Source organism: Bufo bufo, chromosome 3 (assembly GCF_905171765.1).
Source record: "Bufo bufo chromosome 3, aBufBuf1.1, whole genome shotgun sequence".
Taxonomy (NCBI): Eukaryota; Metazoa; Chordata; class Amphibia; order Anura; family Bufonidae; genus Bufo; species Bufo bufo.
In genome coordinates this window covers 580,600,500-580,623,101 of record NC_053391.1, presented here as the reverse complement: position 1 = coordinate 580,623,101, position 22,602 = coordinate 580,600,500, and the positions used below count along the sequence as shown (strand labels likewise).

The window sequence follows — 22,602 nt, the reverse complement described above, 5'->3', positions numbered from 1 at the left end:
ATTATTGCAGACAGCGCCAAACTGTATAGGGACATGCCCTATGGGCAAGAGGAATAGTAATATCCAGGTGCCAGTTCATTCATGGATTTCCAAAAGGAAATACAGAGGATCAGCATAGTGTAGAACGGGGAATGTATTTACTAAAATGAGCCTTATCAAAAGGGTGGACAGGTCTCTCTTTACAGGGAATACAGAAGAAACCCCCCCCCCCATTATCATCATCATGCTAGTACATGCATTATTAAAAGCTCAACGTCAAACATATGTACATATATTACATACAGTATATATTGTGAAAAAAAAACAAACATGTTAGAACAGATCAGATAAAACTACACAGCAGACAAAATGGTTAAAGCAGACAACGTACTTTAAAGATTAGTTTATTTGAGGGTAGGGGGACAGAGCTGAGAAACAGAAAAAAAATAAAAATAAAAAATGAGAGGGCTGGTAAGGTACTTTACATGATAATAAAACATCTCCCAGAAAGCAGATTACAAATTACAAGTTTTTATTATATATTTTGTTTGAGTAACACTCCTTTCTGAAGTGTAAAATGTTAAACGAAGTTATCTCGAGCTGGTTCGTGAGTGGGGAACGCAGCTTCTTGATGAACGTTAGTTATAAATTAGGGAAGGCCTGATGAAAAGGGAATGGGAGGAGGGATAGAGGACTGACCAAATAGGGCTTGCCAAAAGTGTGAAAGGCAATATGCAGATGCATCATTGCCTGCTGCAGGTACAATATATTAAAAAAAATTACTTCCTTTGTGGACAAAATGTTCACTGCTACAGCAGCCTCCTTGAAATCCACAGCATCACACAAAGCCTGGGCGGGAGGGGAAGTCTCCTATGTATAGGGAAAGAACAGGTTTGCACTTGCTCCTTACTTGTCTCTGGTGCACCGAGGATGACGGGATTCGGGCAACTGCGTGCAAACCATGGACCTGAAGAGATCCCAGTCACTAATGAAGCTGTAAAATAGGGCTTCATATCAGATTTATATTACTATATCGTACTAAAAAAAAAAAAAGCCATTCACCTCCAGCACATCCACTCCACTGACTCTGACTCTTTTGGATGCCGGTAAATGACTTAAAAATGGGAGCTCTGGTAGCCACTTAGGATTGATACTGAAACATCTTTGATGCCTGAAAATAAATGGTTTCACTGGCATAAAATTAATAACATGTGTATTATGCGGCAGATTTGGCTTGGGAAGTGCTCTGTATCAGCAGCACTCCTCGTTATGATCTGGATTACTTGCCCTCCCTGATTAAAGCGGTAACTGTGATCGAGCTCCCCTACAACACACACTGCATTTATGCCCCTTCCTTACTCACGCACACACGGTATAAAGCTGCAGCAGCATGCAAGAGAACAAACAGCTCATTGCGTTTCTAACTGAAGATCATTGTCTGAAGAGTCAAAGTTGGATTTCGATTTCTGAGGGGGGACAGAGCCGGAAGGGGTGTCACTTGTCTTGCTCTGGCTTATGCCAATGGCTGTCATGGAAAAGGACATATGGGAGATTAAAGGAGAAGGGAGTAAGGAATCCATGGACACATTTTCCATGTTAGTCGGCGTATTCTTCAGTTTCCTCTTCCCCATCCATGGACAAAGCTGCGTACTTGCTTACTTGGCTGAATTTCTGCAAAATTAAACAAAACATGAGGTTATTCCTTTTCGTCATTGACACAGTGAATCCGTAAAAAGCTGCCAAGGAATTATTCGCTACATGACAAGTTTGCACAATGTAACGCCATTCAAGTATGGCCACCGATCTGTATGGAGGAAAGGCACAAATTGTTTTGAACTGTGAAATGAGAAAGGGATGAGGAGGGAAATTTAAGCTCCATTTGGGTATTGTAAAGGAGAGCAAACCTTTCTCCATAATTACAGCTTATAAAATTTACAGAACTATTATGATCTGTGAAACTGCAACTATTAGGTACTTAGGTTCATTATTTAAAGAGGAGCTGTCACCGCTCCTGACATGCCTGTTTTATTAGCTTCATGCATTCCCCGTGTAATAACAGTTCTAGAGCATCTATTCTTATGTCTGTATGTTGTGCTATTCCTTTATTATTTCTACTAGAAGTTATGAATTGCTAGCAGTCTGCAGTAAGGGTACACAGATGTGGTAACCAGCACTGATTGGATAGAGTGAGTCTGTGCAGGGACGCCCCTTAACTTCTTACCACCCCTCTGTACCCTTACTGCAGACTGCTAGCAATTCACTGATAACTTCTAGCAGAAATAAAGGAATGGCAAACTATAGAGTCATAAGAATAGATGCTCCAGAATTATTACATAGTGGACGAATGAAGCTATTAAAACAGGCATGTCAGGAGTGGTAACAGGTCCTCTTTAACCACCTCAGCCCCCCTAGCTTAAACACCCTGAAAGACCAGGCCACTTTTTACACTTCTGCACTACACTACTTTCACCATTTATTGCTCGGTCATGCAACTTACCACCCAAATGATTTTTACCTCCTTTTCTTCTCACTAATAGAGCTTTCATTTGGTGGTATTTCATTGCTGCTGACATTTTTACTTTTTTTGTTATTAATCGAAATTTAACGATTTTTTTGCAAAAAAGACATTTTTCACTTTCAGTTGTAAAATTTTGCAAAAAAAACGACATCCATATATAAATTTTTCTCTAAATTTATTGTTCTACATGTCTTTGATAAAAAAAATATGTTTGGCTAAAAAAAAAAAATGGTTTGGGTAAAAGTTATAGCGTTTACAAACTATGGTACAAAAATGTGAATTTCTGCTTTTTGAAGCAGCTCTGACTTTTTGAGCACCTGTCATGTTTCCTGAGGTTCTACAATGGCCAGACAGTACAAACACCCCACAAATGACCCCATTTCGGAAAGTAGGCACCCTAAGGTATTCGCTGATGGGCATAGTGAGTTCATAGAACTTATTTTTTGTCACAAGTTAGCGGAAAATGATGATTTTTTTTTTCTTACAAAGTCTCATATTCCACACTAACTTGTGACAAAAAATAAAAACTTCCATGAACTCACTATGCCCATCACGAAATACCTTGGGGTGTCTTCTTTCCAAAATGGGGTCACTTGTGGGGTAGTTATACTGCCCTGGCATTCTAGGGGCCCTAATGTGTGGTAAGTAGGTGAATGACCTGTGAAATCCTAAAGGTGCTCTTTGGAATGTGGGCCCCTTTGCCCACCTAGGCTGCAAAAAAGTGTCACATGTGGTATCGCCGTATTCAGAAGAAGTTGGGCAATGTGTTTTGGGGTGTCTTTTTACATATACTCATGCTGGGTGAGAGAAATATCTCGGCAAAAGACAACTTTTCCCATTTTTTATACAAAGTTGGCATTTGACCAAGATATTGTAAAATGACACCCCAAAACACATTGCCCAACTTCTCCTGAGTACGACGATACCTGATGTGTGACACTTTTTTGCAGCCTAGATGCGCAAAGGGGCCCACATTCCTTTTAGGAGGGCATTTTTAGACATTTGGATCCCAGACTTCTTCTCACGCTTTAGGGCCCCTAAAATGCCAGGGCAGTATAAATACCCCACATGTGACCCCATTTTTTAAAGAAGACACCCCAAGGTATTTAATGAGGTGCATGGCGAGTTCATAGAATTTTTTTTTTTTTTGGCACAAGTTAGCAGAAATTGATTTTTTATTTTTTTTTCTCACAAAGTCTCCCTTTCCGCTAACTTGGGACAAAAATTTCAATCTTTCATGGACTCAATATGCCCCTCACGGAATACCTTGGGGTGTCTACTTTCCGAAATGGGGTCACATGTGGGGTATTTATACTGCCCTGGCATTCTAGGGGCCCTAAAGCGTGAGAAGAAGTCTGGAATATAAATGTCTAAAAATTTTTACGCATTTGGATTCCGTAAGGGGTATGGTGAGTTCATGTGAGATTTTATTTTTTGACACAAGTTAGTGGAATATGAGACTTTGTAAGAAAAAAAAAAAAAATTCCGCTAACTTGGGCCAAAAAAATGTCTGAATGGAGCCTTACAGGGGGGTGATCAATGACAGGAGGGTGATCACCCCCCTATCATTGATCACCCCCCTATAAGGCTCCACAGATGTCCGTATGTGTTTTGCGGATCCGATCCATGTATCCGTAAAAAACATACGGACGTCTGAATGGAGCCTTACAGGGGGGTGATCAGGGAGTCTATATGGGGTGATCACCCCCCTGTAAGGCTCCATTCAGACTTCTGTATGTGTTTTGCGGATCCGATCCATGTATCCGTGGATCCGTAAAAAACATACGGACGTCTGAATGGAGCCTTACAAGGGGAGTGATCAATGACAAGGGGGTGACCAGGGAGTCTATATGGGGTGATCAAGGGTTAATAAGGGGTTAATAAGTGACGGGGGGGGGGGGGGTGTAGTGTAGTGGTGTTTGGTGCTACATATTGCTGAGCTAACTGTGTCCTCTGGTGGTCGATCCAAACAAAAGGGACCACCAGAGGAACAGGTAGCAGGTATATTAGACGCTGTTATCAAAACAGCGTCTAATATACCTGTTAGGGGTTAAAAAAAAATCACATCTCCAGCCTGCCAGCGAACGATCGCCACTGGCAGGCTGGAGATCCACTCGCTTACCTTCCGATCCTGTGAACGCGCGCGCCTGTGTGCGCGCGTTCACAGGAAATCTCGCGTCTCGCGAGATGACGCGTATATGCGTGACTCTGCGCAGGGCTGCTGCCTCCGGAACGCGATCCTGCGTTAGGCGGTTAAAGGGGATTTCCTGGGACTTATAGGCTAACTGAAGGGGCCACTGTTGTGACCCATCCCAGACGTAGCTGTATCTCACAATATTACTCTTAAAGGGCAAATAGTACTTCTTTGCAAAATACATACAGCCAGAGTGAGGCTTGAGAACTCCAAGCTTTGCTTTGATCTTTACACAGCACTATCCATCTTCAACAGAAGGAGCTGAGCACATTGGTATATAGATTTGTGGGAAAAGTCAGTAGAACTTGTAATTTATACATTTAATTGCACTTAATTGAGCTTTGAAGTTTGGAGGCGGTCCTATCAGTGATTCACAGCCTCCCGTCTATGACTGTGTATATAGAGATAGCTGTCAATCACCGATAGGACCGTCTCCTGGACTTTGAAGCTCAGAATGAGGTTTACTGAATCTTTTCCCATAAAACTATATAACCAATTCACTCAGCTCCTCCTGCTATTTAAAAAGGCACGTCAGGAGTGGTGAAAGGTCCTCTTTAAAGGGGATTTCCTGGGACTTGTAGGCTATCAATACTAGATTGGTGGATGTCCGAGTCCCTTACACAGCACTATCCATCTTCATTATGTGATGAGCTTGTGCATACTGTCTTCTGATACGGACGCAATCGGCCACATCCATTGGCCTCTCTGTATCTGATTTTATGTGCCTATACAGTGTGTGTGTATGTACATGTATGTGATATATATATATATATATATATATATATATATCACTTTCCATTGTTGATTTACCCCTGATGAAGCTGCGTTAGCATCGATACACTATTTATATAAAGCTGCTCTTTACTTTTTATTTCTTCTGCTTGTATCACGGTTTAACTTATTTTTGCTGTCTTTATATTACAGGACCATTTATTAGATTTGGGATATTCTAGCATCTGCCATTGATGTCAAATTATTATGATGTTTTGTCAGCACATTTTGCACTGGGCACTTCTAGGCCTTGCATAGATTTTTGCCTTATCAGGGACTTGTGCTGTGGTATTTGAAGGAGTTGCTTATTAATTGACGCTCCTTATGAACTCTGTATTTTAAAGTGTTTTAACTTGCTGATTTCTGTCTCCAGTGACATTAACAAAATTGTATTTTTTTAAGGTTTTCTGGCCTGGTGTGCTTTGCATGTTCATTTGTACTGTGGTTTGCTAATACAGATTGCTTGTTGCACATGGGAAGCACCCAGTATGTTTAGATTTGTATGTGGTGCCTGCTTTATATCAGCACCCTTCTACATGCATTTTATAGCAACTATGAATGGTATTACAGCTCATTCACTTGAGTGAGACTGAAGGGCAGAGCTGCAATACCAGACAGTCACTACAAAATGTACAGTGCCACTCCTGGTAAACACCAGAACGCTGCAGCACCTTCAATCAGCTGATCGATTGAGGTGCCGAGAGTCAGACCCCAACTGATTTGATATTGATAGCCTATCCTAAAGATCAGACATCAGATGGCCACTCAGTGGATCTTACTTCACACAGATTTATACAGAGTCCTTTTACCTAAACTCTAACCTTGATGAAGGTTACTCAACACAAAACTTAAAAGGGGTTGGCCAGTGTCTATTACTATCTGCACAGGTGCTGGTAACAGCTTCTGCATGCAGCTAGTAATAAGCATTATTAAACTACTGCCACTGATGTCTGAAGGTTTAATCAAGATCACTGGGACAAGCAGAGGCCTCTGTTCTGCACCCAGTACTTATTGAGCAATGTGTTCATGAGAATAGAGAAGCAGTGAACATTTCCAGCTTCAGTCTTCACCAGGGTCCGCAACAGTGGAGTAAGCCATCAGGCAGCAATGTAAATATACTATGGTGCAAGCTTCAGGGACTTGGACTGAACATTGTAAATATATAGCGGACAGTCTTTAACCAGTTAATTAACTATGCATTTAGATATCTATAGGATGAAGCAGGGCGGGTGGCATCACCAGGAACAACTTACAGCTTCCTGCTCATCTCTGTTCATTGAATCCGGATCCTTTTCTTTCCTGGAAATAAAAAAAAAAGCAAAACCCGAGTTAACCTATCACAGAAACATGCATGGGGATTGTCCTATATCAGCCATTTCTTTCACACTACTGTTATACTACTGACATGGATAACACAATCTATAGTCTACATAGTTATGATGGTGTGATATGAACGAGCACTGGACCTTGTTTTTTTTTTTAGTAGTAGTCTGTAATTTTTAAGGGAGAGTTCACATCACAGTTATGTTTCCGTTCTGATCCATCAGAGCAACAGAAAAAAAAGAAACCGGATCCTCTGCATCAGTCATGCACATTTGGCATTCGTTTAAGCCATTTCCACCCGAGATTTTTTTTTTTAGATGAAAAAAAAAAAGTCCTGAACGCTGTACTTCCCCCCCCCCCCCCCCCCCATCTTAAAAAAAATATGGATCTCAGATGGAAATGGATCAAACGGATGACAAATGTGCATAACTGATGCACAGTATCAATTCATTTACTGTTATTTTTCTAATGTTCTTCTAACGGATCAGAAGAGCAGAAAAATAACGGTGATCTGAACTCTATTTAAGGGTCCATTCACACGTCCGTTTTTTCTTTCCTGATCTGTTCCGTTTTTTGCGGAACAGATCTGGACCCATTCATTTTCAATGGGTCCTGGAAAAAAAAATCGGACAGCACAATGTGTGCTGTCAGTTTCCGTTGTTCCGTTCCGCATGTCTGTTTAAATATAAAACATGTCCTATTCTTTTCCGCAAAATTCGGATCCTGGTACAATACAAAGTCAATGGATCCGCAAAAAACGGAAGACATTCGGATGTCATTACGTATGTCATCCGTTTTATGCGGATTCCGTTCCTGGAAATTACATTTTAATATTTTTTTTTTTTTTTTCAAAGAAATCCAAACAACTTTATTTGCTTATTGAAATTTATACATGTTTCCGTTTTTTGCGGATCCGCAAAGAACGGATGACATACGGAAACATTTTCAGGAACAACAAATCCGCAAAAAAACGGACCGAAAATCGGGATATAGAAAAATACTGACGTGCGAATGTAGCCTAAGACTGGTGCTGCATGGAGGTGTGGTATGTTAACACAAGTATATCAGCACAACACAGTACAGGGTTACATAGTACTCTGCACACACTGAAGTTCACATCAATGTAAGAGCAAATTTACATAGATGATCAAAAGGATTTTCCATCGGTGACCAAGCATTAATAGGGACCCCCGGTGATCAGAAAAACTAGGGGGAAGCAGCACTTGCACAACTAAGAAGCCCTCTCGTCTAGCCATCACAATTTGGCCCTTGTCAGTCACTCAGATCCTTAAACTTTTTCCTTCTTCTAACATATCAACTTAAAAAATAGGACTTTTCACTTGCGGTCTAATAAATCCCACCTCTTGACAGGTGAGATAATCAGTGCTTTTCAGGAGACCCAACGTTAAGGCTGATCAGTGTATGCATCCATTCCCTTACTCTGTGCCCCTAACTTTTTCTTTATCATTCACTCGCTATGCTTTCAGCAATGGACAATGTACCACTAACACTACTTGTAACAAAGACTTAAAATTAGAAAGAAAAAAAAAAAAAAGAAAAGAAGACTACACACCGCTCTGTTGATCTACCGCGTTCTCCTATGGGCCGTCCACTGGTGCTCGATAGATTCTCCAGATCATCATCATCGTCTTTGTTCTCATCTGCTGTAACATAATAAGCACACATTGTTTCACCCATTTACACTTTACACCAATAAACAATAAGGTAGAGAGAAGCCTGATTACCTCCTCTTTGCCCTGTCCCAGGCTGCTGCCTGTCCGAATCGTTTCTTTCTCCTCTACTAAAAAATAAATTTACGTCAGTTCACACATCTTCTACAGCTCCTACATCCTAGTATTTCAGGACATGTTGAATTTTTGAAGCTTAAAGGCCATGTACAGCTTTGGGGACAAGTTTTTATTATTATTGCACTGCACTCATTTTGAGCTAAAAAGATTTTTTTCAATTTGTCTTTATAAAAAATTGGAGCCCATTTCTCTGTACAGCGTTGATATTCTCTAGTAGCAGGCTCTGTATTTTACCGTTTCCTGTCAGGCAGCTTGGCCAAAGGCTCGCTCTCTCCAACTTATAAAGAACTCATTATAGCTCAATTCCTATCTTACTGATAAGAATGTGGCTTAATTAAGTGTTTATGACTAGCACAAACTGAAAGTATGATTCACACAGCTAGAGAGTTAACCCTTTTTGACAGAATGGCCGAATATTTTTAATAAATTTTATTTCTTACAATGATTTTAGCTCCAAAATGAGTAAAATGCAATCATAAAAAATTGTTCCTGAAGGTGTACATAGCCGTTAATTGCCTAATGCAAGTAAAAAATAAATTAAAAAAATCTGCTTTAAGACAGGAAGCTGTGGCAGCCATTTGTAATACTTGCCTTTGAGAGGACTCTGAACTGAGGGAGCGACTGGAAGGAGGCGCTGAATTACGTTTCACCCATGCATTCTCCTTTGGTGGAGGAGCAGGCATTACTTTTAATGGGACAAGGGAGTCAGATTTATTGGATTTTGTATTAGAAGGTTCCTCCTCTTTTCCAAACACTTCATTTTCTACAGATTTTTCACTTTCCCTTCTTCGTGAGACTGTGGAGCAAAGAATTGAACCAGTTAAAGATATATTTCTCCCCAAGTAGAAGTAGAATGTCCAGCTCCAACTGTTAAAAACTCTAGCTTTATTGGTGTACATCTTCAAATAAAACCATTGGTGCTACTACTGCTGTAACAGCAATCAGGGACATTCATGGCATATCACTAGGATATTACATCAATGTCATATAGGTGCGGGTCCCAGAGGTGGGACCAGCACCTAACTCTAGAATGGTGCCCATGAAATGAAGGGAGAGAAGCCGCACAGGCATGGCCACCCTCCGTTCACTGCTGTGGTAGTTCCGAAAATAGCAAAGCGCTGGCTCAGCTGTCCAATAGCAGTGAATTGAGAGGTAGGTGGCTGGGCTTGTTTGTCTTGCTCTCCATTGTCTGCTATTGGATGTCCGATAGCAATGAATGGAGAGCAAGCCCTGTGCTCTTCTTCATTTCAGGGTTCCAGAGGTGGGATCTGCACCTAGTGATGGGAAGAACACAGGGGCTGCAGAATTACTGATTTTTATTTTTCAGTTTTGCTCAAAATAATTATTTAGAGACTGTGCACTTTGACAGGCAGTTTTTCTTATTGCCCTCGTGCATCTAAAATGAAAGAAGCAACTTTGCTGATGGTTGATTAAAAGTGCCTTCTGCTCCTGTGCAAGCCTACACATCTCCATGGTAACAGACTACAAACAGTGTAGTCTAAACCTGTAGTCCCAACTGTTATCTACTTCTTACCAACAGATGACTATTGCAGATCTGTCATTTAAATGCACTGGAGTGTAATGTTGAGGTACAATTCAGCACCAGCTACAGATAGAAAATGACCAAACTGGTGAACCAATTTATGTCCAATACAGTTTACTAACTTCTTGAAGATGGTCCACTGTTGCCCGTTTGAGAAGACTCGCTTCCAGTCCTAGATCTTTCCTGGTTATCTTCACTGCGCCAACTTGGATGCCTACATAATGGAATACATGAATAAGGCTACCTTCACACTAGCGTTTCTCTTTTCCGGTATTGAGATCCGTCATAGGGTCTCAATATCAGGAAAAAAATGCATCCGTTTTGTCCCCGTCCATTGTCAATGGGGACAAAATGTAACTGAACAGAATGGAATGCTCCAAAATGCATTCCGTTACGCTTGGTTGCGTTCCCATACCAGAGGGCAAACCGCAGCAAGCTGCAGTTTTCTTTCTGTCCTGGGATGCGGAGCAAGACAGATCCATCATGACCCACAATGCAAGTCAATAGGGATGGATCCATTTTCTCTGACAATAGAAGACGGATCCGCCCCCCATTGACTTTCAATGGAGTTCATGACCGATATGTCTTGGCTATGTTAAAGATAATACAACCGGATCCGTTCATAACGGACGTAGATGGTTGTATTATCAGTAACTGAAGCGTTTTTGCTGAACCCTGCCTGAACCAGTAAAAACGCTAGTGTAAAAGTAGCCTAAGAACTTTTATAATGTAAGAAAAATAAAAAATTTAACTATTGCCCAGAATAAAGTCTAAACAAATTTACACCACGCAAAATATCCACAATGAACAGGTCTTATTTCACTCCACACCTTTCTCTTGGCTTCCTCTCTATCTGTCGAGGCCGATCATCATCCAAATGACGTTGCTGCAGTTTCTCCTGCTCTTTCTGCAGACGTTCCTCCACCTCACGCTCCCTAGCAGAGGTGTCTACAGGTTTGGCACCACCAAAAATAGAAGCTGCTCGACTAGTTGGTGCAGGAGCTCCACTGGTTTCCTCCTCCTTTGGAGCAGTACGTGGTTTGAGAACCAGCTTTGGCCTCTGAGTTGGACCTAATATATACAAAGACAAGAGATGGTTAATTGCTACTATAACAGTGAGCAGAATTACAGCCTGGATAGCACAGCCGGCTAAGCCATTAAAGACACATTCCCACGAAAATTTTCATACTCAGACATGTTAGAAAGGTCCATGATGTAATCTGTAGTGAATGTAATCTTCTAATCAGTGACTCTATTTCTAAGTTATAACCTCCCTCCTGTTCATCAGCTGTGTCATGTGACCAACACTCTGATCTCCAACTGGCACATGAAAGGATGACAGTTACTTCTCTATTCATTCCTATGAGACTGACATTGAGGTTCCCATAGGAATACAAGAGTAACTGGCTTCCTGTCTACACAAGATGTTGTGGCATTTGGAAAGTCAGAGTGTTGATCACATGACACAGCTGAGGATCAGAAGGGAGGGGATAACTCAAATACAGTCACTAGTGATGGGATGACCAAGCTTCGGATGCTACATCCGAAGTCTCTTCATTCAAAACTTCAGAATAATACTGTACTGAGATCCGACTTAGTACAGCATTAAAATGTACACGCTCCGATTCATTTCTACTGTTAAAAACCTTTTACCGAACTCCGGTTCAGTTCCAAGGTACCACTTGGAACCGAAAGTTCGGTAAAAGGTTTTTGACAGTAGAAATTAATTTCTGAAGTTATTACACAAAGTCTTGCAAGACTTCGCGAAGCAATAAGTCCAGCACATCTGAGCCAATACACTAACACTGTCCGGAGTGCTCGCTCAGTACAGTATTCTAACAAAGTTTTATGCTCGCTCAGCTTTATGATTCGCTCATCCCTAGTCATAACCACTGGGAATGAGCAGTGTATAATGTGATGGAAGAATTAATCAGTCCAGCAAAGGAGGAAATATGGAGAATCACAATACATTAGTAAGTGCCTTGTATTAACTTTCTCTACATGATAAATGTCATATGCTGAAGTGAGACAACCCCTTTAAGGATAGCTAACAAAGACATGCAGTATAACATACCTCCTCTTTCTTCCCTCCGATCTTCATTTCTGGAGAAGCCATTCCACTTGTCTGATTTGTCATCTCTTCTGTCATCATACCTATCACCATACCGGTCTCCTCCACCACTACCACCAGCACCACCACCACCACCGCTGCCGCCTCCTCTGTAATCATCATCTCTACGGTATCCACTCCCGAATGCTCTCCTGCCACCTCCTCGGGAATCATAACCTATAAAAATCAACAACAATTGATGAATTAATACAATTTGCCTATTTAATTTACGAAATTACCTTTATTGGACAGTAAAATGTTAATCTATGCTTTAATGTTTTTTCTTGTTTTAATGGGCTAACACCGATACAAATCCATGCTTATAAGCACATTTCCATATATACATCAGGCACAAATATCAGTATCAATTATAAGTTACCTTCTTTCATGTTCTGATCAGCAGTACGAAAATCTAAAACCTGACGGATTATGAGAAACAGGGACGCAGAGGTGCCTTGTCCCCCTAACCAGCATATGATCTAGTGACCTGCTTCTTGGGGGACACGTCACTGCTGTGGACAGTTATTGGTAGCAGCAGCACACGTAACCCCCATCCATACCAGATGTTTACCTGTGGAGCTGTAAGTATGGTAAAGACAGTGGTGACCTCAGGAGACGGAACACCGCATCAGTGTGTTTGGACCGTTTAAAAGTTGATACGAGGCTGGACATCCAAGGTGCCCACACACCAATAACTGCCAAAAGCTATATTTCCGTTCTATACGCTCAGCTGAGCTGGTATCTGATTTCAGTCAGGAGAGAGGAGAACGCTGCTGCCACACATACAGTAGAGGATTAAAAAATAAAAATAAATCCAAGCGCTGAAATTTAAAAGGGGTTGTCCCTACACCATCGCATTTACAATCACGAAATTTGGCACACAGGTACATCAGGTGTCCAGGAAGGTTTGAGACCGGGTCTCAGCTCTCTAGCACGTACCGTTCTTGATATATTCCCCAAAAAAATGCATTAGCCAATAGAAGCCTGGTCACATGACCCTTATCAGCCAATAGAAGCTCGCAGACCCTTAGTCTCCACATACACAGTTTTACACCAGGTTTCCTTAACAACCCAGCCATTTTTCTTCACTGCTGTAGGTCAGCTTTAAAGGGGCAGGGTGCTGTGGATGTCACAGTTAAGGGGGCAGGTAGGGTGGCAATTCAGGCCATACTCAAAAGACAGACCTAAAACAACCCACCCTCAGACCCACGCTAATGGACGCCCCTGACCCGGTTAGGTCATACCCCCTCCCACTACGCAGCCAAAGGGGATTAAAAAAATAAAAAGGTAAAAATCAACTTCTGTCAGCTGCAGGGGTGGGAGGGAGGGTGACTGTCTCCCTGCAGCTCACCTCACACTCAGAAAGCACTGTTCCTCCTAACAGTGAATTGGTCATCCGCAATAGAGCCCGCGGATGACTGCAATTCCCTGTTAGGAGGAAGAGGGCATTCATCTATTGTCCACTCCTCCTCTTAGATTTGCCAACCCAAGCCATATCAGGACTCGGGGCTCATCATTTTGATTTCCAAGGTGCACAGTTAGTATCTTTTTGTTTGCACCTCGGCTAACCAATTCTCCTTTTGGTGATTTGCCTAGCTCCCCTATGTTTCCCCTGATGAGCTTTGTACTCATCTCAAAGCGAAACATGCATGTAGGGATCCAGTAGGAGAGGGCTAACCAGGGTCAATCAATTCCAGGGTTAGGTTTCGGACAGGGTCTTACTTGTCAGGGCGGGTGCTCCGTGGTTAGGCCATCATGGCCAGTATAGCACCCCCCTGTAGGGCATTAGGGAGATGTAGTCCGGACCCCTATCCTTTTGCAGCAATTCCACTTTCCCGAGGATTATTTACATCAAGTCTCCGAGAAGAAACTGCTGCACACAGGAACCAATCTACGGAGTGGTAGGACAAATGGTCTTCCATCCAAATTGCAGCCGTGCACTTCTATTCCTACTCCACGATGTGATTTTGTCTTCCAGGATTTGATTATATAGTGGGGGCTTACTTCGACAGTAGCTCCATATATTGTACTTTGAGTATACGTATTATCAGTAACTATTTTAGGGCCAATTATTTTATTATAAGGCCTCTTTCACACTTGCGTTGTCCGGATCCGGCGTGTACTCCACTTGCCGGAATTACACTCCGGATCCGGAAAAACGCAAGTGTACTGAAAGCATTTGAAGACGGAACCGTCTTCAAAATGCGTTCAGTGTTACTATGGCACCCAGGACGCTATTAAAGTCCTGGTTGCCATAGTAGTAGTGGGGAGCGGGGGAGCGGTATACTTACAGTCCGTGCGGCTCCCCGGGCGCTCCAGAATGACGTCAGAGCGCCCCATGCGCATGGATGACGTGATCCATGTGATCACATGATCCATGCGCTTGGGGCGCCCTGACGTCACTCTGGAGCGCCCGGGGAGCCGCACGGACGGTAAGTACACTGCTCCCCCGCTCCCCGCTACACTTTACCATGGCTGCCAGGACTTTAGCGTCCCGGCAGCCATGGTAACCACTCTGAAAAAGCTAAATGTCGGAAGCGGCAATGCGCCGAAACGACGTTTAGCTTAAGGCCGGATCCGGATCAATGCCTTTCAATGGGCATTAATTCCGGATCCGGCCTTGCGGCAAGTGTTCCGGATTTTTGGCCGGAGCAAAAAGCGCAGCATGCTGCGGTATTTTCTCCGGCCAAAAAACGTTCCGTTCCGGAACTGAAGACATCCTGATGCATCCTGAACGGATTTCTCTCCATTCAGAATGCATTAGGATAATCCTGATCAGGATTCTTCCGGCATAGAGCCCCGACGACGGAACTCTATGCCGGAACACAACAATGCAGGTGTGAAAGAGCCCTTAGGCAACTATTAAAAGCTACGTTTTATTATTAAGTAACTACAGATAATTATTATCAGTATATAATTAACAATGTAGTATAGCCAGAGTTATTAACTGAAATCATCTGTATAGCGCCACCTGCCGTTTGTTCCTTTTTCAAAATTTGTTGAGCTCATTGAGATGGAAGCACATGCTCAGCTCCATCCTTCAACTGCCACAAAACGCTGCTACAAACCACAAAAAAAACCATACCAGTGCAAATTCATGTGTGTAGGGACACTAAGGGAGTTTTCCCCACTAATAATCACCTATCCTGTCTAATTGCTGGGGTCCCACAGCTGGAACCTCACCAGTCACTAAACCAGGGGTCCCAAGCATCTAATCCTCACTGCTCAACAGCAGTGAGCAGGAATTCGAATGCAGAGGTTGTCGGCCATGTGCGATGCTGCTCCATTCAAAGCCTCTGGGACTGGTGCTTAGCTGTTTCTCTTAGTACCACAGAAATTGAATGGAGTGGTACTATAGGCATACGAATTTGAAATCTGATAAAAACATTAAAACATTTTGACCCGATAATCACCATTACCATCATGATTGTAGGGTGAACTGATGAATACCATTATAGGGTATTATAAAGGTTCATTTGACAATGATAAAATATAAGGTCGATCACAATAAAATCAAGAATCCTTAACGGCACTCACCTCTGTCAACATCTCTGCGATCACGGTCATCATAACGGTCTCTTCCCCTGTCTCTATCAAATCGATCATCCCTACGTGGGGCATCACGATACCGATCAGACGACTCATAGCGGTCATTGCGGTCACTACGATACCCTGTAAAAAAATAAAATAAAAATTTATGTCTTCGTGCTTTGGCAAAGCAGGCGAATACCAAAACTGTTCAATTACATTCCAACTTACTATCTCCTCCGTAGCTATCGTCTCCACGGCGAGGAGGACCATCATCAAAACTGTCTGTGGTGGGGCGTGCCCTCCAATCAGAAGAGTCTGTCTTGTCAGAATCTCTATTGCGATCTCGATCCCTGCCAAAGGAACCACCACGGTCCTCCCGCTCTGTACACATGACAAGTCAGGATTAATGAAAACATGTAAGAAAATATATTTTAAACCACTACCCAAAACGGTTTTCAAAGGTGGCAGTGTAAACCAGATGGATGCACCAGCTAAATCTGAAAAATGCTGAAATGTTGCAAGTAGGCACACTGATCCCATACAGTACTGCAGAGGCTGAATGCTTTACAAAATCACCCCCACCATACACAGTAAGAAAGTCTTAGGGCTCTTTCACACTTGCGTTCTTGTCTTCCGGCATAGAGTTCCGTCGTCGGGGCTCTATGCCGGAAGAATCCTGATCAGGATTATCCCCATGCATTCTGAATGGAGAGAAATCCGTTCAGGATGCATCAGGATGTCTTCAGTTCCGGAACGGAAAGTTTTTTGGCCGGAGAAAATACTGCAGCATGCTGCGCTTTTTGCTCCGGTCAAAAATCCTGAACACTTGCCGCAAGGCCGGATCCAGAATTAATGCCCATTGAAAGGCATTGATCCGGATCCGGCCTTAAGCTAAACGTCGTTTCGGCGCATTGCCGGATCCGACGTTTAGCTTTTTCTGAATGGTTACCATGGCTGCCGGGACGCTAAAGTCCTGGTTGCCATGGTAAAGTGTAGCGGGGAGCGGGGGAGCAGTATACTTACCGTCCGTGCGGCTCCCGGGGCGCTTCAGAGTGACGTCAGGGCGCCCCACGCGCATGGATGACGTGATCGCATGGATCACGTCATCCATGCGCATGGGGCGCTCTGACGTCATTCTGGAGCGCCCCGGGAGCCGCACGGACTGTAAGTATACTGCTCCCCCGCTCCCCACTACTACTATGGCAGCCAGGACTTTAATAGCGTCCTGGGTGCCATAGTAACACTGAACGCATTTTGAAGACGGATCCGTCTTCAAATGCTTTCAGTTCACTTGCGGTGTTACGGATCCGGCGGGCACTTCCGGCAAATGGAGTACACGCCGGATCCAGACAACGCAAGTGTGAAAGAGGCCTTAGGGTGGACTGTCATATTTAAAAGGGTTGTCCAGTTGTAACAGGAATTAAAAAAAAGCAACCCCCCAAAACATATTCAATTTCACGTCCTTCCAGCGCCACCAGTGCAGCTAGTCATTGGTGGTATTGCTAGCATGTACAGCACAAGGCCACTGATTGGCTGCACTGGTCACTTGTAGGTTATCACTACAGGACAAACAATGACAATGACCAAGGAAGATTTAACAAGTATTTTTTTTATTTCTCCTTTATCACCTCGCCTTGTCTTAGCTATTTTTTTTTTAAGTCCCTGACAAAAGCTTTAAAGGGTTTCCTTCTGTCACCAGAATTAACCCTATTAAATTAGCTGACAATAGCGATGTGCTAATGTCAGCTGAACCTAACTAGCCTATTCCTATTTTTATCTATGCCCCGGTTACTCCAGAAATATAACTCTTATAATATGCTAATTAGCCTCTAGGTGCAGGGGAAGGGGCGTCGCCCCTGCTCCTAGAGGCTCCGTTCTCCCACCCCTGGCCACGCCCTGCCACACTAGATTGACAGGACCAGGCAGCGTTGGTCTCCTAATGCCGGTGTACCTTATCGAGATGCGAGTCTCCTCTAGCTGATCTCTCACCCCCGGAAATCCACCAATCAGCAGCCTCACATACAGTCACACACCCCTGCAAATCCTCCAATCACTATCCTGCAGGTGCAAATGTAGGCGGGTCCTGGGCATGTCCTCTGCCTGTAGAAAAGCAGATCACTGTGCCCAGGATCCAGGGGAAGCCGTGGCTGGTTATGCCGATGAGCTTGACCATGGAGCAGGCGCTGCCCCAAGACGAAGTGCTGTGGGCACAGACTCCGAGCCTCAGACATGGCGATATCTACGGCCATGAGGGAGTTGCAGGCGATGCCTTTAAAGGACGGGTTAAGCTGCATGCAGTTCTCCTCCGGCCTACATTTGCACCCGCAGGATAGTGATTGGAGGATTTGCAGGAGTGTGCGACTGTGTGTGAGGCTGCTAAATGGTGGATTTCCAGGGGTGTGAGATCAGCTAGAGGAGACTCACATCTCGATAAGGTCCACCAGAATGACAGAACACCAGCCCTGTGCGCTGGGGAAATCTTGCGCCGTTCAGTATTCAGCGCAGGTGCAGTGAGGAAGCTGAAACAGAAAAATGTGGTGGCTCACCTGTTATTGCAATATGTAAGGTGCTCTAGGTCTAGGCTGACTCACCCAGTCAGAAAGAATATAATGCAAGTGAAAGTATAGACCGGCACTCTGATATGAGGAAACAGCGGAAATTTATTGAGGCTAAAAAATGAGCGCCCTTCACTCACTGCGCCGAATACTGAACGGGACGGCGTAGGCGCGAGATTTACACGGCAGACCGGGTCAGCAGTAGGAGACCAACGCTGCCCCCCTGCACCTAGAGGCTAATTAGCATATTATAAGAGTTATATTTCTGGAGTAACCGGGGCATAGATAAAAGTAGGAATAGGCTAGTTAGGTTCAGCTGACATTAGCACATCGCTAATGTCAGGAAGTTTAATAGGGTTAAAGGGAATCTGTCACCTACTTTTAGCATTTTAAGCTGTCACCATCGCTATGTTCACTAAAGTACCTTATTTCCAGCAGTCTTCTTTTTACTTGATTTCGTTTTGTCCTTTTGATATAAAAGCGCTTTTTATGATATGCTAATGAGGGTCCAAGGTGCCCAGAGGGGCGTTTTTTTCCCTCTCCGGTGCCCAGTGACACCCCCCTGCAGTGCCCAAGAACGCCTCCTGATCCTGAAATAACCTCCCACAGCCCGGCAAACGGTTCCGCCCCCTCCCCACGTCAGTCTACCTTCTAGAAATGCCCCGTCCTTCTTCCTGTCGGCAGCCAGAAAACTCGCGCAGGCGCAGTACCGCCTGCGCGATCATCATCCTCCTGAGGGCAACAGCCTCAAAAGTCTCACTGGGCATGCGTTGAGCCCAGTGATGTAACCTGAGCGCTGTTGCCCTGAGTAAGTTGATGATCGCGCAGGCCGCAGGCGGTACTGCGCGAGTTTTCTGGCCTCCAACAGAAAGGACGGGGCATTTCTAGAAGGTAGACTATGACGTGGGGAGGGGGCGGAACCGTTTGCCGGGCTATGGGAGGTTATTTCAGGATCAGGAGGCGTTCTTGGGCACTGCAGGGGGGCGTCACTGGGCACCGGAGAGGGGAAAAAACGCCCCTCTGGGCACCTTGGACCCTCATTAGCATATCATAAAAAGCGCTTTTATACCAAAAGGACAAAACAAAATCAAGTAAAAAGAAGACTGCTGGAAATAACGAGATTTTTGTATAACTTACCAGTAAAATCTCTTTCTCGCTCTTTCCTTGGGGGACACAGAAGACCTTGGGTATAGCTCATCTCCCTAGGAGGCGTGACACTAAGTGAAGACTGTTAAGCCCCTCCTCCACAGCTATACCCTCAGCCTGGAGAGAGAGACTGCCAGTTGCGTGTCCAAGTAGTGAGAAAAGGCAAAGTCCAAAAATTGGAACCAACAAGCCAACTACCCAAAGGGTAAAACAAACTCGGAAACAGTCAGAGAAGAACAAAGAATGGGTGGGTGCTGTGTCCCCCAAGGAAAGAGCGAGAAAGAGATTTTACTGGTAAGTTATACAAAAATCTTGTTTTCTCGCCCAGTTTCCTTGGGGGACACAGAAGACCTTGGGACGTTCAAAAGCAGTCCAAAGGGGGAGGGACCACAGCACCAAGGCGAAGCACCCGAAGGCATCAAAAAACCCGCCGCCTGCAGACCAGGCGGCCCGAAACAGCATACGCCGAAGCCCGAGTATGCACCCTGTAGAACTCGGTAAGGTGTGCAAGGAAGACCAGTGACCGCCTTGCACAAATGCATGGCCGAAGCCTAATGCCTCCGGCCCAGGAAAAAACCGACAACTCTGGCCAAATGAATGGTGACACCAAAAGCAGAACCCTGCCCTTGGTGCGGCAACCACAACAAGAGCCACTCTGAGAAAGCGGAGGAAAGCCACCCTGGAGGCCGTCAACCCTTTGCGCGGACCTCCTGGAAACACAAGAGACCGAATGTCGACAAGAGTCGGAGATCTCCAAGTAAAAACTGCAAGGTCCAAACAACGTCCAAATCGGTGAAGTGTCCGTTCCCTGGGGTGGGAAGGGGAGGACGACTGCCTCAATGAAATGAAAGACAAACACCATCTTCAGAAGGAAGGGACGGAATGGAGAACAGCCCTGTCCTGGGGGAAGACAGAAGGCTCGGAACAAGAAGGGCCGCCACTCAGGCACCCATCAGAGACACGATGGCTACAGAAACCCAACTGTTAGTAGAGGGAACTTCTGTAACGGCTCCAAGGAAAAATTGGAGCGCCAAGAGCCTAGTATGTAGTTCCCAGGACGGTACCGGAGGACAGTACAAAGGAACCCAAGAGCCGCTCCATGGAAGAAGTTCCTGACAGGCCCAGAGGGCCTGGGAACGCTGAAAGAGGAAGGACAGGAAACACACTTGATACTTCAAGCAACAGAGTCCCAGCCCCAGGTCCAGGCCGGACTGGAGAAAGACAGAACCATGGAGAAAGGCAGAGTGGGGGAACGCCCAGCTTCCCACAGAACCCCAGGTAAAACCCTAAGTCCTACCACAGATCCTGGACGAAAAACTCGGCTAGAAGCGAACACTAGCGAGCCCACTAGAGTTGCCTGGGCAAGCGGGTGAAAACCCAATGATCAGGCGCAGACCCGTAACACGGGTAGAACAGTCGGTAGAACTGGTCCCGTCGGCCCCCGAGCAAGGTTGTCCCGTATCCCCCCAGAGTGGGGAAGCAGAAGGACAAACGGACAGGAACCGAAGGGTCCGCCCAGCAACCGCCAGGACAAGACAGGCTAAAGCCGAAGCCAATGTAGCCACCACAGGAAGACGGACTACAGTTCCGGTGTGGGAGATTTAAAAGACAATCCTGACCAAATGGTAGTCCTCCCAAGTTACCGAGAAGGTGAATCCAAAGCAGAAACATTGCCTAAAATGGAAAAAACGCAATCTGCACCCAGCGGGAGGACAGAAAACGGTAGACCCGGTAACTAGGCACACAGCTAGTACAGCCAGTGTGGACAAGGGAGACTCAAAAGGAACACCAGAACCATCCACATGAACAACCATGCTCTCCCCAGAGGGAAGGGCAGTGAAGGAACAGCCTCTGAAGCGTGGCCGGAACAGACGCCACATCGGAATGATCTGTACCGAGTGGGAGCCAAACAGAGCCGGCGAGAAAAGGCAGGCGAGACAGAGGCCGGTATAACACCCTCCAACCGAAAGGGGGAGTGGGCAACAGAGAGGCCATAGGACAGCTCAAAAGCAGAACACCGCTACACAGAGACGCCCGGTTCACCGCCTCGCAGAAGGCGAATACCCTGAAGAACCCAAGGTGGAGGTCCCCCAGACCTGTATAAGCGAGCACCCAAGAGAAGTTGGGTGACCTTCCCAAGAATAGCGGCCCGAACCTGGTAGCAGATCAGACTGAAGCACCGAGGGCGCCAATCCGGAAAGAATCATACCACACTGCACCCGAAGAGGAGGAAATGGTATTAGGCGAGGGGACCGTAGTCCCGCCAGAGCCAACATAAAATGCGAAGGGCGCTGCAGACAGCGCTCTCGACCATGCGACCACTAGCACAGGGAAACAATGCCGCGGAAGGACAAATGGGCCAACGAAATGAATGAGTACCACCCAGCTCTGTGCAGTAGCGAACAGTAGAGCCCGTCTACTTAAATATAAGGTATTCATTTGTTGTTTATTGGACAACACCTTAGGCTTACACAGATGGACAGAATGATCTCCTTAGAGAATAGTGCAAGGCTTGCGGCAATCATCGTATCCCAAGAGAAAAAGTATGTCGCAGGAGGAAAGGAGGCATACGTACGAGTAGCCCCGTAAGCAGTGAGAAGGCCAACCTACCTACGGGACGAGAAGGAAACAACGCACAAGAACGTCCGCTCACTGCAAAAATATAACTCAGCGAAGAGGGCCAGCCACAGAGTGCCACAGTATCTACGGGAGTGCAAACTGAAAGGAGTTATGCACAAGACTAGTATGGTATGCGATGGAACGCAAACTGACCGCCCCGAAAAAGGGGGGAAATGTACCTGGCAAACTGCAGTGGGCAAGAATGCAAAGGCCTGCCCCAAAAAGGGGGTGATGCCCAAGGCCGTACCTACGTCAGAGAAGTAGGGCATACCATACTTCGCCCAGAAAGGCGCCATGCACATGGCCACACAGTATCCAGCAGGAACGCAGGAGGTCCACCTAGTGAAAAAGGGGGGCATGCACAGGGCTATCTTAGCATTAAGTGAGTGTGCAACAATTCACCCAACCCGAAATTTCGTGAGAGTGTAACTACTCCGCCAATGAAGGGGAACATGTGCAAGTCCAGTACAGCACATACAAGGACAGCCTTGAATCTTGTGAGCGT

General features: G+C 45.0%; 1 protein-coding gene across 7 annotated transcripts in view; it reads right to left on the bottom strand.

Moving 5' to 3' along the window:
* Positions 1-367: 367 nt before the first annotated feature.
* The window catches only part of EIF4B (eukaryotic translation initiation factor 4B), a 60,474-nt gene continuing 38,239 nt past the window's right edge, over positions 368-22,602 (bottom strand). Inside the window, exons 6-15 of one of the 7 annotated variants that reach the window (XM_040425777.1) lie at positions 16,006-16,158; positions 15,781-15,918; positions 12,211-12,423; positions 10,967-11,207; positions 10,259-10,350; positions 9,185-9,389; positions 8,531-8,586; positions 8,359-8,449; positions 6,716-6,761; positions 368-1,650 (exon numbers count right to left, since the gene is read on the bottom strand). In XM_040425777.1, coding sequence (XP_040281711.1) covers positions 1,576-1,650; positions 6,716-6,761; positions 8,359-8,449; positions 8,531-8,586; positions 9,185-9,389; positions 10,259-10,350; positions 10,967-11,207; positions 12,211-12,423; positions 15,781-15,918; positions 16,006-16,158 — 1,310 coding nt within the window. In that variant the 3' untranslated portion in view covers positions 368-1,575. The remainder of the gene's footprint in view (positions 1,651-6,715; positions 6,762-8,358; positions 8,450-8,530; positions 8,587-9,184; positions 9,390-10,258; positions 10,351-10,966; positions 11,208-12,210; positions 12,424-15,780; positions 15,919-16,005; positions 16,159-22,602) is intronic. The other 6 variants (XM_040425779.1, XM_040425780.1, XM_040425783.1 and 3 more) reach the window with 6 other exon arrangements.